Source organism: Phyllostomus hastatus, unplaced genomic scaffold (assembly GCF_019186645.2).
Source record: "Phyllostomus hastatus isolate PE091 unplaced genomic scaffold, TTU_PhHast_1.1 phas_scaffold_1066, whole genome shotgun sequence".
Taxonomy (NCBI): domain Eukaryota; kingdom Metazoa; phylum Chordata; class Mammalia; order Chiroptera; family Phyllostomidae; genus Phyllostomus; species Phyllostomus hastatus.
Window position 1 is genome coordinate 6416208 of NW_025334004.1, and position 20401 is coordinate 6436608.

At 35.5% G+C, this 20401-nt stretch overlaps 1 protein-coding gene across 1 annotated transcript in view; it reads left to right on the plus strand.

Moving 5' to 3' along the window:
- Positions 1–19205, plus strand: part of BTAF1 (B-TFIID TATA-box binding protein associated factor 1) — a 114520-nt gene extending 95315 nt beyond the window's left edge. Inside the window, exons 26-38 of the mRNA XM_045854321.1 lie at positions 2499–2651; positions 2812–2933; positions 3273–3440; positions 5529–5606; positions 5748–5877; positions 7771–7912; positions 7997–8127; positions 9735–9860; positions 11026–11178; positions 13346–13557; positions 15440–15599; positions 15957–16127; positions 17653–19205. Coding sequence (XP_045710277.1) covers positions 2499–2651; positions 2812–2933; positions 3273–3440; positions 5529–5606; positions 5748–5877; positions 7771–7912; positions 7997–8127; positions 9735–9860; positions 11026–11178; positions 13346–13557; positions 15440–15599; positions 15957–16127; positions 17653–17796 — 1890 coding nt within the window. The 3' untranslated portion in view covers positions 17797–19205. The remainder of the gene's footprint in view (positions 1–2498; positions 2652–2811; positions 2934–3272; positions 3441–5528; positions 5607–5747; positions 5878–7770; positions 7913–7996; positions 8128–9734; positions 9861–11025; positions 11179–13345; positions 13558–15439; positions 15600–15956; positions 16128–17652) is intronic.
- The last annotated feature ends 1196 nt before the right edge of the window (positions 19206–20401 follow it).

Consider the following 20401-nt stretch of genomic DNA (forward strand, 5'->3'; position numbering starts at 1 on the left):
CCTGTTCACTTCATCTTGATTTCCTCTGTTTCATCTTCATAGGAAAATTACGTACTTTTCTGAAATGTAAACATACCACCAGGGATTCGGGAATATCAACTAGTAATTCTGACAGAAATCCTAATTACCTGCACTGTTAGTAACTCTTGCTGATTTTATAGGAATAGGAGTGAGGAAGATATTCACAGGAAGGATTCCTGTTACTGAAGAACAATATTTGATTCTTGGGCTTAGGTTTTCATTGCTAAGAAAAGGATCTTGTTATATGGCCCTACATTTGGTTGTTATTTTAAAAATTCCATGAGGATAAATGTTTGAAGATGTTGTTATTTCTTTGTAAAGTAGTGTGCAGAAAGGCCTTGTTGTGATTAATATTGTTATGGTATTAGATGTGCTAAAATGTTAGTTCCTATCTTATTAAAATTCTGAAACCTTTTAAAAATAAAGCATGCAGTCATTTTTAAAACTCAGTATACATACCTCACTCCACCAGTACTATTTCTGGTGTTATACAGGACTTCATTTTAGTTGAATTTAATTGAAATTCTGTCCCCAGAGTTTTACATTTCTTAGAGACAGCATAGGGCAATAGTTCTCAAACTTTCTGGTCTGAGGACCTCTTTACACTCTTTAAAAAATTTTTTTTAATCCTCACTTGGTATGTTTTTATTTTATTGATTTTAGAAAGGAAGGAAGAGGGAGTGGGGGGGGGGAGAGAAACATCGATTGGTTGCCTCCTGTATGTGCCCTCTCCAGGGATTGAACCCGCAACCTAGGTATGTGCCCTGGTTGGGAATCAAACCCATAACCTTTTTGGTGTATGGGACAGTGCTCCAACCATGTGAGCCACCCGACCAGGGCTACAGTCTTAAAAACTGAAGATCTCAAAGAGCTTTTGTTTATCGTATATTCTGTAATAGAAATTAAAACTGATAAATGTGGATTTATTGATTTATTTAAAAAATCATTAGATGTTACCATACTTATTTTTAATGAAAAGTATTTTCTAAAACATAAATAAGTTAGTAGAAGAATCACATTGTCTGACATTTTACAAATCTCTTTTATTCCTGAACTAGTGTAGATAGCTGGATTCTTGTATTTCCTTGGGCATTTAGTCTGTTGCAATATGTTCCTTGCATTAAGGTATACAAGGAAAGTTAGCCTCATAGAGATAGGTAGTTGGAAAAATGAGCAGTATTTTGGCCACCTTTTCAAATAATTGTGGATATTCTTTTATCTTATAGCATATCAAAACTCAAAAAGAAAGCTTGTTAAATTTATTTGCAGTGCAGAATCTAAATACTATCAATGAATGTGTAATTTTTCTCACTTTAAAATTAATTGGTTAATATTACACTTTCGAGTAGATTTTTTACCCATACATATTTTTTAGCATTGTATATCAGTCATTTGGAAAGTATTGATTCACTGTATTTTGTAAAATTTTTAAAGGTTGGTATATTTCACCATACTGGAGCAAAAAATCAAATTAATATCTGCAGCAGAAAATTCCTTTTAAGTATTGGGAAGCTGTCAAGTTCACAGTGCTTAGTTTTTCCTGACAGCTTGAATTTTGTAATTTGGCAACAAGTTATGTCAGTTGTTTTCCTTGAATTGACAAATTTATCTTTGAGAAAATGTCAGCCAAATACCCAACTCAGAATAACAATAGTTTATCAGTCAAGTAAAATACTGTTCTATGAAAAATGGCTAGGTCAGCTCGTAATTTAAGCAAACTCACAAGTGCTTTTTCCTCAACATATGAAACTGAAGTGTTTTATATGTTCTTCACATCTTAATGCATAGAATGTTTAAAAGATGTGCATTCAGGGTTGAGGTTTAATGAAATTATTTTTACTACTACAAGGACTACTACTCCTAAATGAAACCAGCTTTTTTAAAAATGCTGGTGTATGACTATGAGAATACAGTGACTAGTGGTATATTTGGTGCCTTTGCCTTGATTCTTTCTGATGCTCAAGGAGTTTTGCCCATTAGTACTTTTGTATCATCAGTGCAAATGTCAACACAGTGAAAAAAGTAAAGTGTCTTTTATTATGAAATAGTTTTGACCTCAGTGACCCTTTGAAAAGGTCTTGGGGATCCTGAGGGGTCTGCAGCCCACATTTTGAGAACCAATATCCTGGGACATTGTAACACTAAAATTAAGAACCTCCAGAAATAGTATTTCACTAAAAATAAGCTATGCAACTTTATTTGCCTGTTTACCAGGCAAAGTAATGCATGGTGTGGGAAAAATTAAGCTATACATGTGTTTTTTAGAATACTTCGAATGTGTTTGTTTAGTAGTCTCATTGTAGCATTTTGATACCTGCCAAATTCAGTAAACTCTGCCTTCCAGTCTTTAAAATACTATTTTTGAATTACGTTTTTCTCTGCAGTTATATTTTGATAAGACTTTAAATTATTGCATAATGTAATGATGAAAAAATTATGAGTAGACAGTTTTAATACACTGTAAAATATCATTTTAGGCAGGCATTCCAGACCCTCCAAATATGTCAGAAGAATTAATCCAATTGAAAGCCAAGGAGCGACACTTTTTGGAGCAATTGTTAGATGGGAAGAAATTAGAAAATTACAAAATTCCAGTACCAATCAATGCTGAACTGAGAAAATATCAGCAGGTAAAGGTTATACTTACCTTATAAATATAAATAGTGACTATTCCTTTCAAATGTACCTAAAAGAGTGTTTAAATTTTTAGTAAAATCTTGTAGTTATTGTCTTATACCCATTTATTTCTCTTATGCCTATAAAAATAATTTTTCTCTTTCAACATTTCAGGATGGTGTGAACTGGTTAGCATTTCTTAATAAGTATAAACTTCATGGAATTCTATGTGATGACATGGGTTTAGGAAAAACTTTACAGTCCATCTGCATTTTAGCGGGAGATCATTGTCACAGGTAATTTTAAATGTTATTTTAAAAGAAGGCTTTCAGCCCTGGCTGGTGTGGCTCAGTGGAATGAGCACTGTCTGTAAATCAAAAGGTCACCGGTTCAATTCCCAGTCAGGTCACATGCCTGGATTGCTGGCCAGGCCTCCATTTGGGGGCATTTGAGAGGCAACCAACCAGTCAATGTATCTCTGGCATATTGATGTTTCTTTCCCTCCCTTTCTCCCTCTCTTCCCTTATTTCTAAAGGTAAATAAATAAAATCTTAAAATATAAAAATAAAAGAAGGCTTCCAGATGCTGAGAAATGTAAACAAGCTGGTTAATGTATTATTTTGTTTGTTTTAAAGGGCACAGGAATATGCAAGATCAAAATTGGCAGAATGTATGCCACTTCCTTCCTTGGTGGTTTGTCCACCAACGTTAACAGGTCACTGGGTGGATGAAGTAGGTAAATTTTGCTCCAGAGAATATCTCAATCCATTGCACTATACTGGACCTCCTACTGAAAGAATAAGGTAAGAAGTGTATAACCAAAAAATCTTAATGTTTTGCTTTAAATAGTTTGGAAGAATAAAATTTATTGAGGGTGAATTTAGTTAGCTTTTTGTTGTCAAACATAGAACCTTATTTAAGAAAGGTGAGTGTACATATATTTTAAAGATAATATATGAGTCTCACTCATGAAATTTAAGGACTTTACCCAAAACATTAATTCAAAAGAATATATACATCCCTATTTTCATTGTTACTTCCAATAGCCCAGATATGGAAACAACCCAAGTGCCAATCAATAGATAGTAGATAAAGTGGAATATTAGCCATAAAAAAGAATGAAATCTTATCATTTGTGACATCATGAATGAACCTAGGTGGTGTTATGCTGAGTGAAATGAGACAGCCAGGGTAAGACAAATGCCATATGATTTCACTTACATGTGGAATGTAAAGAAAATAAACAAAATTGAAACAGATTCATAGATACAGAGAACTGATTGGTTGCCAGAAGGGAGGGAGTTGGGGGACAGAGTGAAAAAGCAAAGGGATGTCACAGGGGTGTAAAGTACAGAATATGAATGTAATTAATAATATATGTATGGTGCCAGATGGGTACTGGAAATATTAGGGGGGGAACACTTTGTATATATTGTCTAACCACTATGCTGTACACCTATAACTAATAAAAAATAATATGGAATGTAAACTGTGATTGGAAAATAAAATTTTTAAAGTTCTTTTTTAAAAAATTCAAGGACTTAGCCATTGTTAAAAATCAATCGGGCTTTCTAAGTATTGGAGCTAGGAAACTTCAGGAACCAAAACCATTCCCTATGCCCTTCTCAGGAGCCTGTGACCATAGCATCTCCGAGGTTTCATGATCTCCCCCCCTTCACTAAGAGTTCCCTCTCAAAAGTGCTTTTGGTCCTCAGTGACTGCCTTAGCTGCCCTGATATGGTAGCAAGACTAGAGTTCTAATAGCTTTACCCTCTCTTTTCACTAGACATCTCTTATATTCCTAAATACAAATTTGGAAGAGGGAATCTTTTTGATTTCAATTCATTTAAAGCTTGGATTAGTCATAGATTGCTGATTCATCCATAGATTTGCTGCTTTCTGTATTAATAATAGCTAACATATATTGAGCACTTAGTTGCTAGACATTATTCTAAGCAGTTGTGTATTGTGTGTTATGAGGTGTAGGTACAATTATTGTTCCCATTTTGAAGATGCATAGTCTAGGACACGGAGCCTAGGTCCAAGGTCACTCAGCTTATTAAATGAGCAGGGTGAGATTTGAACACAGGCAGCTCAACAGCTTGCACTCTTAAAGAATTTATTGTAGTGTCTGTTAGTTAGAATGCATTTATTTACATGTGACAGAAACTCAACTCAGACTAGCTTAAATAAGTGGAAAATTCATTAATGCACTAAATTGAGAATTTCAGGGGTAAATTGTTGTTTCAGGCACATCTAGATTACTCTCATTTGCTCTTCCTCCTCATATATAACTTGTAGTATTTGGTCTGTACAGGACTTCAGGCTACAGTTGGTGGATAAGGTGATCACGGGCAGTCTTAGGCCCACATTCTTCTAGCCTAAAAACTACAGTAAAGAGAGATCTTTCCTCTCTAGTCATGAACATATTGGTACTGGAGATGACTGACTGGCCTTGTTTGGGTCATTCCCACAAACCAACTCTTTGTAGTGAGGTAGTAAAATATTGCAAATGGCTCGACCTGATTCAAATGCTTCATCTCTGGTAAATATAGGGCCATGATTTGGATAGCTCCCCTCAACCCCCACACAACATGGAGATTAGTGAGGGAACAGTGCCTCCAGGAAAGAGGCATTGGCAAACAAAGTTAAAATGTTCACCACATTTTGAGTCAGGTATCCATCTCTTTTCTAATCAGACTAAGTTAGAGCAATTAGGCCCATTTATAAGAAGAATGGCCTTTAGGTAGTAGGGTTATACATGTAAATAGAAGGGAATGTTAGTAGTCAGGTTGAAAGCACCTCATGTGATGGTAGTTGTAGTTTCCCCTTTGAAATTGTATTACTTTGCAACTTGTCTGTTTCCTAACCTTATTTATTTTTAAATACAGGTTACAGCATCAAGTAAAAAGACATAATCTGATAGTGGCTTCATATGATGTTGTGAGAAATGACATAGATTTCTTTAGGTAAGAGTTAATTTTTTTTTTTTTTTAAGAAAAAAACTTAGGATCAAATTTGGAGAAACTATTTTCTTGCCTCAAAGACTTTTCATATAGTTTCTGACATATAGTAAAAGATGCTAAAATTTTTTATTTATTCTCCCTTAGAAATATTAAGTTTAACTACTGTATTCTTGATGAAGGCCATGTCATCAAAAATGGAAAAACAAAATTGTCAAAAGCAGTAAAACAACTGACTGCTAATTACAGGATTATTCTTTCTGGAACACCAATACAGGTAATTACTCACTTTTTTTTAATATTTGCCATATGGAGAGAAGGCTTGGCATTGGAAGTAAATTAAATAAGAGAGGTCTTTTTAGTTTGATAGGAATGATTTCCAGTAATTATCTTGCTTTTCTAATGGTCCATTTGGTGTAAGTAGTAGTATCTGAGCAAACTAGGTTTTTAAAGTCATATTTAAAATATAGTTTTAGGCTATGTAAGTAGAAGTCTTGTGTCCAAGGTCTGGGAAACATCAGTTGAACTCTATTCCAGACTGGCCATTCTCCTTTTGTAGTAATTCACTGCAATCTGATTTAATGCTGAAAAGCTAGTGCTGATTCAGAGGTGAATCTTAATATAGTAAGAAGTATGAATACCTCGGTTAGGAAGCAATTGAAGAGAGGAGATTGTCGAAGTTCATATTGAAAAAGGAAGGAGATGGTTGAATATATAAAAGTGTTATCTTCCAGAGGAATCGGGAAGATAAACACCAAGTGACCTCTAAGAGTCTCTCTGACTCTGAAATAATTAGTAATTTTTTTGTTTATGTATTTGTTACTTTTCTTTAAAATTATTTTTGGTGATGGACTGATTATTATAAGTGTTAGGCTTTTGTCCATTAAGTGAACACTACGGATTTTAATAACTACAAGAGATCACTTAATCACAAGAAGTTAGGACAAGACAGGTACCTTTAAAAGGAGAAAAAAAAGACTCTTAAGCTTGAATTATCAAGATTTATTTTGTTTCAATTTAAAATTACATGGAAATTTCACAGTATTTTTAAATAGTTTATTGCTTTCACAAAACATCATAAGAGGGTGGTGCTTTGTGTTTTGTTTGTTTTGTTTTGTTTTGTTTTTATTTGCTTAAAGGGAGTCTTTTCCCTCATACCCACCTGAGCAGTTCAGGTCTAAAGCTCTAAGGTGGGTTTCTGCACCAAAGAGCCGTGGTAGCCCAGAGGTGGGGGTAAAACCTAAGTGAGATTGAAGGGTGTCCATCATATGAGAGGGCAGTCCAGCATGGTGAGCTAGGGTCTGAGCAGGTTTAGGAGGGCATCTGGAAGGGTTAAAGCAGTGGTCCCCAACCTTTTTGGCACTAGGGACTGGTTTGGTGGAAGAGAGTTTTTCCACGGACAAGGGTGTGGGGGAGGAGACAGGAGGTAGAGCTCAGGTGGTACTCGAAGCTTTTCTCACTTGCCCATGCTTACCTCCTGCTCTAAGGCCCAGTTCCTAACAGGCCACATGAGGGTTCTGGTCTGGGGGTTGGGGGCCCCTTGGTTAAAGGGTGCAATGGTACCTTATGATACACACACATTGGGAAAGTGTCCAGAATGAAAATGTTTCTTTCTCTCCCTCTGTCCCTCTCCTCCTCCCTCCTCCCTCCCTCCCTCCCTCCCGTCTCTCTTTTCTGCACCCCACACCCAATAGAACTTCAGCAGAATTGGAAAGAATTTGTGCCTGTTCCTCATAACCCATAAATATTGGGTAGGCTTGACATATAACCGAACTCTTTTAGGGTTTTCCTTTGTTAAAGAAATGGTGATGTTGGCCACATTCCTTAAATCTCATCATTAATTTGTCAAAATTAAAAGAGCCAGAAACACATTCGTTCATCGTTTGGCTCTTTATTTACTGCTTTATACCACCAGTAGGATTTAAACACTATGGACCAAGGCTTATCTGGTGGAGGTAACTGGAAAACTTCTATCCATAAAATAAAGTATTTTCTCCAAGGATGCTGACCTGAATTTTACACATTAAAATATAGACATATCAAATACCTAAAAATGTGATAATCTCTCATCTATGTCATTATAATGTTCTTTTGTTAATATTTCATTTTTAAGTGTTAAGTAAATAATCCTAGTACAAAAGGGTAACACATGTTCCTTCTTTGTATTCAGAACAACGTTTTGGAATTGTGGTCATTATTTGATTTCCTCATGCCAGGATTTTTGGGGACTGAACGCCAGTTCGCTGCTCGATATGGTAAACCTATATTAGCAAGTAGGGATGCTCGAAGCTCCAGTCGAGAACAAGAAGCAGGTATGAAAAAGAGATGTATTCTCTGTACAAGTGGATATAATTTATTCCTAACTTTTTTGAGCCATTTTCTCTTGTTATTAACAGGTGTCCTTGCAATGGATGCACTGCACCGTCAAGTCCTACCATTTCTTTTGAGAAGAATGAAAGAAGATGTTTTGCAGGATCTTCCACCCAAAATTATTCAAGACTATTACTGTAATCTTAGTCCTCTCCAGGTTAGGAATCTGATGATATATTTATTAGTAGAATGCTTTGAATAAGCCACATGAGTATTGAATAAAGGGGAATAGCCTTTGGCTTTGTCACCCTAATCTAGCTTCTACTTCCCTATACTTGAAAAATCTGTTTCAAACAGATGTAGATAAGATTTAAGTGAATCTGTGTATGTGAATACATTTGGATATGTGCGTTTCGCATGTAGCATTAAAACAAAATTCAGTGTCATAGTTGCTTTCTTATATGTCTAGTTAATTGAAAAAGTTGCAGGGTTAAATAGATGAAGTGTTTATTAGGGCCAAAAAATCTGCCTATAATGTCTTATCCTCACAACAGTATTATAGGTATTGTCAGTCCCCGTTTTTAAAAATAAGGAAACTGAAGCTCAGAAAGTTAAGCAACTTGCTCATGGTTATATAGCTAATACATGTTGGGCCTGAGTTTCAAACCTTGGGGAGTAGGTACCTCATCCCTTTTAATGTATTATTGCATTGCCAATAAATTTTTGAAATAAATTTTGGCTTCTGCACAGTTTTGATTTCATATGCAGAGACCGTTAGCAAAGGAATTTATTGTATGCCTTTCCACATGTAGTATTTTGTAAGGGGGGAAGCTGTACCTTACAGGCATGCCCTACTGAGACGTGGCCTATAACCACAATTTTCTGTTTGAATCTTTATGTTCCAGGTTACTATTCATCAATCTATTTCAGTAGTATGAGTTGATCAAATAAATAAAAGATATATAGATATAACCTACAAGCCTACCTTCTTTTCCCTCCAGTGTATAGACAGTTAACCTGTTAGTATTTGTACAACTTGAGTTTAATGGGCAGGACACTAATGTAGATGCTAAGAATTCTGTGATCATTTATCTTATGTACCTCCTCTCTGGGCCTCTATTTCTTTTTTTAAAGTACAATATAGAAAAGGTGCTATATGAAAAAATGTGGTGGTGATATACTGGTAATGGTGTTTAAACATCAGCACAAAATACATTTAGTAGTCTGGAGGAAGGGAGCTGAGGAGGGAGGTGACATTGGCTTTACTCAGCTTTCATAGGTTTTTATACGTTGACTTTTGTTCTTTAGCACTCTAGATTTTCTTCCCTTTTGCATTGTTTTAGCATGTACAAGCAGAGCCCAGACCCCAAGGTAATACTTTAAATTTGATGTAAGTTCCCCTTTTAGGCAGCAGTATTATTTAAAAAGTTGGTCTCTTGAAATGTACCTATAGAGTGTCTTGATCACATAACTTCACTTAATGGAGATTTTCTCATTTACTTGTAAGGGTTCAAGTTCTCTTTTAGTGGTATTGTATTTAGTGGTATCTTCTGAACAGAGTGGAAAACTTGAGTCTAGAACTATTTGACTAATATTTTAATATATTTAGCAGCCAAACTTAATGTTAAACTTGTGTTCTAAATATAATTTTAAAGGGATTTACCAGGATGCAATGTACTGTCTGTAATTAGTAGTGAAATATAGGTGTCACAATTTATTTTCTTAATGAGGGTTGATCTAAATTATTGCTCTTATTGGCCCGTGCTAATTATTTTTTCGACAACTGAAAATAAATATACTTCTTTTGTGGGGGAAATTTTACAGGTTCAGCTCTATGAGGATTTTGCTAAGTCCCGCGCTAAGTGTGATGTTGATGAAACAGTTTCTTCAGCTGCACTTTCTGAAGAAACTGAAAAACCAAAGCTTAAAGCTACAGGCCATGTATTCCAGGTATAGATTACAATCCACTTTTTAAGTGTTGCTTACGAGTATTCTTCAGTGCAGCAAATTTTACATGGAACACTGAAATATGGGTGTATTTAAAATTTTTCAATACTGTGTATACATTCTTAAAAATAGGTAAAACTGCTTATTTTCATATTCATAATTACTAATTAATAATTTAATGTTAAAATTAAATGTAAACATGCAAGATACATGTGTTTATTTCATTAAAAGAGTTTTGGTATAGAGAATCTTACATTGAACACCTACTACAAGGTGGTACTTTTTTTAAGTTCAGGGATTAATTAAAACACAAAAAAGATTCCCTCCCTTGTAGATATGAACAATGAATAAGTGAAATACCTACTATGTAAGAGAAAAAAGCAGAATATAGGGTTGTACAGTATAGATTTCAGGACAGGTTGTGGTTTTTAATTGAGGAAACAGGGATGGACTCACTGAAAAAGTGAATCCTGAAGCCTGAGGCCTTGTGCTTGAGGGCAGAGCAAGTGAAGAAGACATAGAAAATGTCAACTTACTTTTTTTTCCCCTTTGAAGTGTTCCACTATAGAAAACCTCCCAAATCCCCTTGCCACCAATAAATTAAATACTGTGGCATTTTTGAAGATAGCAGAGGGAAAAAAGGTGGTGGTACAGGCTTATATCTCTGACAGTTTCTATTACAGTGCCCAACAGTCTCAGTGGAGCTTGCTAATTCAGATCTCTGTGCCAAGGGTGAGACACGAGTCATCATAACCTAAGTAAGAAGCAAAAGAGAAAGGGTGTGGCTGACTCAGAGAAAAGAAAGAAGAGATCCTGTAGGGTTCTGATTCTCAAACACAACCACTTGAAATAACCACTTAGCTTCCAAGCCTCCTGCCAGAGACCTGTTGAACCAAAATAGGTCTTTCTGCCATGAGAAGCTCATTGTCTAGTAGGGGATACAGACATAATTTATACAAGTTACAGATGTTCTCAAAAACAAATACAAACTGCACAAGAAGCGTGGGTGAAGGCATCACAGACAAAATATTTGAATTGGTTCTTGAAGAATGGGTAGCAGTGGTGAGAATAGGAAGAAAGGCATTTAGACAGAGAACAGAGTAGGAAAAGATACAAACATTTGTGGCATGTGAGGTGGAACTTGTGTATATACTTTTTTCTTTTAAAGGCATTACAGTACTTACGTAAACTGTGCAACCATCCAGCATTAGTCTTAACACCTCAGCATCCAGAGTTCAAGAGTACTACTGAAAAACTGGCAGTTCAGAATTCTTCTCTTCATGATATTCAACACGCCCCTAAACTCTCAGCTTTGAAACAAGTAAGTAGGTCTTTTAAGTATTAGATCTTAAACATTCCCAATCTAGGTAAATTTGCCTTTCCAATAGATTACTGATACATTTACCACTTTATTTTTTAATTTGGTTTGTTAAATTTTTGGTATAGCTTTTTAAAAAATTGTGATAAAATATATATATAGCATAAATGTGCCCTTTTAACCATCTTTAAGTGTATAATTCTGTGACATTATTTATATTCACAGTGTTGTACAACTGGTACCACTATTTATTTAAAAAATTTCCTATCCAAACAGAAACTCTACCCCTTGAGCAATAACTTCCCATTCTCCTTTCCCCCACAACACCAGATTACTTCTCATATACTTTCTGTCTGTATGAATTTGCGTGTTCTAAATATTTCATGTAAGTAGAATCATATTTGTCCTTTTGTGACTGGCTTATTTCACTTGTTTTCAAGGTTTATTCATGTTGGCATGGATTGGCACTTCATTTTTATGGTTGAATAATTTCCATTATTGCTGCTGTTATTTATATACCACATTTTGTTTATCCAGTCATGAGTTGTTTCTGCCTTTTAGCTATTGTGAATAATGCTGCAGTGAACATTGGCTTATAAGTGTTTGTTTGTGTCCCTCTTTCAGTTCTTTTAGATACAGACCTGGGAGTGGAATTGCTGGCTGTACCTTACAGCAGTTCTGTTTACATTTTTCAGGAACTGACAAATTATTTTCCATTGTGTGTGTACCATTTACATTCCCACCAGCAATGTACCAGGGTTACAATTTCTCTGCATCCTCTGCAATAATTTTTTTTATTATGGTCATCCTAGTAGGCATTATTACATGGTGTCTTATTGTTGATTCGCTATCCCTAATGACCAGTGATGTTGAGCATCTTTTCATGTGCTTATTGGGTATTTATGTATATTTGTGGAAATGCCTGTTCAAGACCTTCGACCATATTTTGATTGGATTGCTTGTCTTTTGGTTGAGTTTTAGGGATTCTTTTATATTGTAGATATTAAGCCCTTACCAGATACAATTTGCAAATATTGAATACTTACTCCCCTCCTGTGTATTGTCTTTCCCCTTCTTGATAATGTCCCCCATGATTTCTGATGAGAAATGAGGTGTTAATCTTGTTGAGGATCTTTTTTACATAACAAGTCACCTTTTTTTTGCTTTTAAGATTCTTTGTTTTTCAACAGTTTGATTATAATGTGTCAGTGTGGATCTATTTTCAAGTAAAAATTTAATTTCATCCACATTTTAATTATACTGCAGGCTTTAACTTATTTTTAGCCTGTACTTTTGCACATTAGTTTAAGTAATAACTGTAGATAAAAAAGTAATCTCTCATTTTAGAGTGGCTCTCGTCACCCTGAGTGTCTGGAATTAAGAAGTTTAAGAACTCTGTAATTTAGGCCCAGATTATTTGTGGCTATACTCAGGGAGGGCTTTTCTAGAATCCTTCTTTTCCATTTGCCTGGCTCTTCTCAGCTACTCAGAGTAAAAGCTCTGTCTCAGGAGAGTAGTAACTTGCTTTCTTTTATTTATAAAATACATCTGTTCTCTGAAGTAGAATAGAAATCTTACTTGCTTTTAAAAAATCTGGCAGAAGTAAAGAAATATGTTTCTTTTCTTCAGCAGGTAGTAGTGCCAGAAGTACCTAATATTGCCAGAGCCAAGATTTAAAAATTTTGGTAGAGTGGAATGAACTGAAACTGTAGGTGACATTTAAAGGTGATAAGCAGAGTCAATTTTAAAAGAAAACACTTAGGTAAATATATAATAAATTATGTCAGACTTGGCAAACACTTTATATAGGGTAAAGTTGAGTTTGCTGTGATGGAAAGTTCACTACACACTTGCTGTATGAATTAGTTGCTGGTTAATAAAGCTAATATGATCTTGGTAGGATTAATGCAATGTAATGAGGTCATCATAGTTTCACTGTATATCAGTCAGACCAAATTTTGAGTGTTATTTTGAGTACTGAATAGGCACTGTAAGCATGTAAGTATAGAAATATAAGTAAGTATATAGTTGTATAGTTATATACTTACAGTGCCTAATAGATAATAATAATAAATAATCTAAAAACCATTTTATATGAGGTATAGCTTGAAAAACTATTGGTTACCTACTTGTATTGAACACCTGTGTAAGAATTGATTCTTTTTTCAAGTTGCTGTTGGACTGTGGTTTGGGAAATGGCAGCACTTCAGAGAGTGGCACAGAGTCTGTTGTGGCCCAGCACAGGATCCTCATCTTCTGTCAGCTGAAAAGCATGCTTGACATAGTAGAATATGATCTTCTCAAACCTCACTTACCCTCTGTCACTTACTTGAGATTAGACGGAAGCATACCTCCTGGTCAGAGGCATTCCATTGTTTCACGGTAAGTGGCTTCTAAAAAACTATTGTAAATCAAGGCTGTAGTCAATGTATTATGACTTACATAGAACTACAAAACATATTGGGGGGGGGGAATACAGATCTTCAGAAATATAGTTGAATAGTTTGTTTAGTTAAACAAAAATGTGTGACTGTATTAGGATAGCACTTTGAAAGGTATAAAAGAAATTTAAGACAACAATAAATAGAAATAACTACATTTCACCTCACTCTTTTGGGGGGAGTGGGGGTGGGAGGAAGCAAGTAAGTGGCTTAGCTGAGATCTGTATCCTGATCTCTGTTTCTGCTCAGAACAAGTTGGCAGCTGGCCCAGCTAGGAAGCAAAATCAGTGAGTACAGTGTTTTCTAAGTGTAGCCTGCACCCTCTGCTTTAGAAATGGCAGGTTTCTACATGCAGATTTTTAGGTTCTCTCCCAGACCTGCTAACTTCAAGAGTAAGCATTTTTAATAAACACCCTGAAGAAATTGTTAGGCACAATACAGTTAGAGATGCGTGAACGAACTTTGGAGGCAGACTTAGGTTTGGCTCCTATCTCTGCTTTTTAGGCAGTGTCCTGTTTATCATCTGCAGAGTCTGAGTCTTTCTAAAATAAGGTCAATGATAATGTCCTCATAGAACTGTTTTAACAATTAAGTGACATAATGCATATAAAGTACAAAGCCCATTGCTTGTCTCATCATGAGATGTAGTAAAAGGTAGCTTGGAATTAACATTAGTTTTTCTTTTTCCTAGAGGTTACTAATGTCCTTTGTGAATACCTTCTAGGACTAGTGCAATAGCAGCTACCCTCAGCAAGTTATCCCAATTGATCCAGCCTTTTCCCCCATTGTCCACTTCTGCCTCCATATATTAAAGGTTCATAGTTGAGTTTTGTCTTAATTATAATTAGTGTTTAATTACATTTTTGGAACTTAGCCTCTATCTGATATTCTAAAATATAACCCCGTTGAATTTATTTGTAAAATTTCTGACATGTTTTGGATATACATTCTTTCTCTAAAGATGTTGTTTGCAGGATGGGGCAGAAGTAGGTTTACAATTGTTGGTATGTGAAACAGTTTATTGTTGTATTTTTTTCCATACAAACAAATGTGAACCTACTTTTGCCCCACCTTATATATTTTTGGGTTGGCCAAAAACTCCATTTAGTTTTTCCATAAGATAAAATACACATTTTTCATTTCCACCAGCAAGTTTGGATTGCACCAGCATTGCAATGCTCCAGCATTGATTTGGATATTTTATGTCAGCTATCTTCCACATGGTAGAACATCAGTTGTTCACAATGTCTCGATTTGATTGCTCTCAACTATGACTGGTCTGTCCAACCACGGACCATTGTCCAGTGAGAAATCTCCAGCACAAAACTTCACAAACCACTTTTGACACATTTGATCAGTCACAGCACCTTCTCCATACACTGCACAAATCCTTTTTTGCGTTTCACTTGAATTTTTACCTTTCTTGAAATAATAAAGCATAATATGTTGAAAATGTGTATTTTCTTTCATCTTTAATATTAAGGTGGCTACCAAAAATCACCAATTTTGGTAAGTTTTTTTTAATGCATGCTGATATGACAGCTGTCACAATACAATCTAACAAAATTGTTTCGAATGAACTTGAAGACAGCGAAGCACTATTATAGCCATCTTACAGAAAAAAACCAAACCAACTTTTTTGGCCAACCCAATAATAGAATATAGTTTCACCTTAGGTGGTCATAGAAATTTCTATGTAATGGATGTGTAAAGAAGTATTTTCATTTGTGTTCTTTAATTTTTATTAAATAGTCCAATTTCTGTAACGTAGGTACTATAGAAAGAAATGTACTAATTTTATTTTTAAATATCTATACTTTTAGGTTTAACAACGATCCGTCCATAGATGTTCTCTTACTTACAACTCACGTTGGTGGCCTGGGGCTTAACTTAACAGGCGCTGACACGGTGGTATTTGTGGAGCACGACTGGAATCCCATGCGTGACCTACAAGCCATGGACCGGGCCCATCGCATTGGGCAGGTAAAGTCACCATTCACAGTTGTTAACCTACAAGCTGGGAAAACTTCTCAAAAAGACAAGAATCAGTTTAAGTTCCTACTCTGATGTTAACAAATGTTTGACCTTAGATAAGTCACTTAATTCTGTGGCATCACTTCCTCATGCATTAAGTGAAGTGGCTTGGGCTAAGAAAAGTGGAACGCTCTCTATTCCTAAAATTCTGTGATTCTCCGCAAACATTTTAAGCTCATGGGGCCAAAAAAGAGAACCCAATCATAATTAAATGATAGTTAAGCATGCAAGCCACCTCTTTTGTTGAACCTCAAACCTTATCAAGTAATTTGTGCTACAGTTGCTTAACTTGTTTTCTTAATTCAGAAACGTGTGGTTAACGTGTACCGGTTGATAACGAGAGGAACGTTGGAAGAGAAAATAATGGGCCTGCAGAAATTCAAGATGAACATAGCAAATACAGTTATCAGCCAAGAGAATTCTAGTTTGCAGAGTATGGGGACAGATCAACTGCTCGATCTGTTTACACTTGATAAGGTAAAGAATTTAACACAGTTTGCTCCCTAATGCGTTCACTGACTTCCTGAGACTGCTTGGTGAAAGTATTGAAAGGAGTAGCAAAAGTCATTCACTTTGGTATCAACTTAGGCAACTTTTTGAGGGAATTTTTGACATCCAGATAACACTCTCCAGGATACTAGGGGATGTTGAAAGTTTTGACTTTGATTAATGTCTCCTGTGTCTTGCCCCAAGATTTCTTTCTTCAGTCCTTTCCTGCTGAAGGACATCAGCTGAAGTCAGCTAAACCTGGGTTTGTGTTTTTTGCCCTGCCTTCGGTTACCTTAGGAAAGTTAACAACTTCTAGCATCGACACCCTTGGGAGAATAACAGTACCTATACCACTGCACAGTTATGAAATTAAAGTAATATATGTAAACACTTAGAAAGTGTATCTAGTATAGATTCTCAGTACATAGTAGCCATTATTTTCATTGTGTAATTCATAATCAAAGGATGCACTGGAAGTATTGGTCAGCCTTATCATGTAAAACAAATGGGGTTGGATTTAAAGTCCTACATTAGGTTGAGAAAGGCAGCTGCACACCCAGTATAAATTATGGTGAGAACTGATCTTAGATAATGTAATTAAACTAGCTGTAATAACAGAAATGTAATGTCCAAGTCTGAGAGAAAGTAGGTCCACTGTACTGTGTGTGCTCAGCCACTTCTAGAATATTATGTAAGTCCTGAGAGATGGCCAGAATGGAGGTTGGTCCTTCAATCTTGTCATATAAGGCAAGGTTGAAAAAACAAGACCTATGCGAGTATAACCTAGAAAAGAGAAGGCTCAAAGAAGCATGGATTGCTGCCTTCAGATAGCTTCTATTTTGTTTGAAAGAATATTCTTGCATGTGACCTTTAGCAAGGAGACCTGGTCTCAGGGAGGGATGTTCCAGGGAACTAAGAACTATTGCTAAAAAGGATCCCATTGGGACAAATGGGAAAATTTGAATATGAACCACATATTAGATCATTTTAGTGTATCAGTTTGTACTGAATTTTAATGTTATCTTTGGTTATATAAGAGAATGTTCTTGTTCTGAGGAATACAGGCTTATTTCTATCTAGGGATAAAGGATCATAACAACTACAACTTACTCTTGAATGGTTTGGATAAAGAGTTTATTATTTAACTTATATGTCTAGCTCTCTCTCTCTCTCTCTCTCTCTCTCTCTCTCACACACACACACACACACACACACACACACACACACACACACAGAGCATATATGGGAGAGAGGGACAAAGCCGACATGACGCAGTGAACAATGAGTTCTTTGTAATGCTCTTATATTCTGTAATCATGAAATTCTTCCCAAATAAAAAGGTTAAAATGATAAAAGTATTAGGCCTGTGGGAAAACAGAATAAGCTGTCTTATGAGATGAACTTACCCATCACTTGAAGTGCAATGTTAGAAACAAGTATGATATTTTAAAGGAAAATCTAATTTTTTAAGTTAATAATCCTTCATTTTCTCTTTCTGCCCATTTTTCTTAAGGATGGGAAAGCAGAAAAAGCTGACACCTCTACTTCTGGAAAAGCAAGTATAAAATCAATTCTTGAAAACCTCAGTGATCTTTGGGATCAAGAACAGTATGATTCAGAGTACAGCCTGGAAAATTTTATGCAATCTCTCAAGTAACTATCAAATATTGTTAATGCAATTGCTGCTAGTTCGGTTACATTTCTGCTGATATTCAGCAAATTTCAAAGTTTATATGGTGAACTTTTAGCTCAATGTGTAAATAGATCTGAAGAATATTCAGCATAACGCTGGTTCTTGTTTCACTGGGGGGAACAAGTTATTCTCAAATATTTGCACTGTATTAAATTTAAATGTTAATGTGAAGTGGTTTAAATTTTACATGCTGAGTAGCTGCGGAGCAGAGGAGCCAGACCAGGTTTACACGTGCTACCACGAGGTGTTCTTACTGGGAACGAGCCTCCTGTCTTTACAGTCACTTTGTACAGGATGCTGTCCTCGAGTACTTGAGTGCTCACGTACATTTTTTCTTTTAAATGGAACTCGTTTTTATATATGATTAAAATAGGGCTTTTTTGTATAAAAGGCCTTAATGAGCCATAATTTTAAGAATAATGACTATGATAATTGGTCACCCTTGGAACATGAAAAATCTTAGACAATGAATTAAACCATGCCCTTGGTGGAAACCTTTATATATTTAATGCAGATGCATAGTGTTTTTCAAACCTTTAACATCATTTTGTCAACTTTTAAAATATATCAACTATTCTAAACACAGGTAATGGTCTATTTAAGGCTACCATAATAACATCCTATTAAAAGGGTGTTTGTTTGTTTTTTTTAATTTATGTAATGGCTAGGATATAGCCAGATTCAAAGAACATATGTACGCAATAGGTTTCAATCATATATATATATATATTTTTTGTAACTATAAACATATACAGTTTTCCAGAAGTAGATTTTACACTGTTTAGAATTCCAAAATCTATGGTGATAAGACTGTTTATTGAAGTAATGCATGATTGAAGCATAAAAGGGAGAAGTAATTCCTTTATGTGTACAAACATACATAAATATACATTTCTGTATGCACAGACATACACCTATCCTGCATCCAAAAAGGTGCTAGGTACTGGTACTGAAATCATGTAGTTACTATACTAGGCAGCAATAATAACTGGGCCTGAGCTGATTAACTAGTGTTGGAAAAGTGAGCTCAAGGGTCAGGGTGGGTGTGTGTGTATAGATGTGCATGTATGTCTATGTATATAATTTTATAAATTTCGCACATAAATTAATACATGCCTGTGTGCATATATATGTATGGGATATATTTGTATATACATGTACAGATAATGAACATCCCCAGAGTTTGTGGCTGGCCATACACACAGGCATTGGTTTAAAACCATCAAACCTCAGCTGTAACATAACACTTCTGTTTAAGATCATCAGTCACACTGTTCTGCAGCATTTAGACACGGACATGTGTCACATTTCAGCAGCTTCGACAACATACTGTGCCATTAAACATAGCATTCCACAGAGAACAATAAATAAGATCGACACTGTAAAATGTATGCACCTGTGTTTTCTTTGTACAAAGTGAAAGACCAAAAGGAAACTCTTGATTTCACATAGAACATCCATTGCATATAGCACTGGCTAGCTGAGCCAGGATACCCGAGTTGAAAGTGTTTTTAATCCTCACCTAAGGATAGTTTGATTTGGGGGGGAGAGAGGGAGGAACATTGAGTGGTTGACTCTTGTACATGCCCCAGCGGTGGGGGGGGGGGGGGTGTCAGCCCTGTGACTGTTTTATGGGACAACTCTTCAGCTGATCACTCGATTGGCCAGAGTTTAATTTTTTAAATTAACTATTTATATACTATTTCCATAAGCCAACTATTTAACATCGCTCAGAGTAATTGATATTTTCTAAGAATATGTAGGGAGCAATATATTAGCAAAGAAATAGGAAGAGAATTCACACCATAAAAGTTAAAGTTGTTTCCAAATTGAGAAGGCAGGGCTGGAAGTCAGACAGATGTTCGGGCAGTTTAAATTTTAAAAGAGCAGCATATTTCTAGTAGCACAGATAAGACAGAGCAATAGTAGTGCTGCCTAAGAATAATGGCTGCATGGGGAGAATTGGACCGAAGAGTGAACGATGTTAAATACAGCAGTTAATTTTGTGGATGTGATCATGATAAATGTGTGCATGTGGGAAACAAAAACAAGTATAAGAGAGTGTTAACATTTTAAACTGGGTTTGGGTTCATGGATATCCATTGTACTGTTCTCCCCCTTTTTTTATTTCAGAAAATTTCAGTTAAAAATAAGTACATATTCAGAGATTATCAGCTGTCATGATTTTCCTATAAGAAACACTGAGTTTTTAGGACTAAAGAATTATTAAAATTTAGAGTTCTGTGTATAGTTTTGCTATACGAATATATCCGCAAACATTTCTCAAAAAAAGTCTAGTCTTTCAATGGGAGTTTATTATAACAAGGGTGAAAGTCTCTGATGTTGGACTGATCAACCCAGTATAGTATAATCTTCTTCCTTTCTGATGGTTATATAAGTTTATTCACAGGTAAATACTTCAGTGAAGCTGTTTGAGAATATGACCACTTATAGTACCCCCAGTTTTGCCTCAAAGAGTAGAATAGAAACTATTAAAAAGTAATAAGCATTCTATCACACAGCCATTCCAAAGAATTAATCCCAATACAGTCTTCTCCCTAATTAAAGA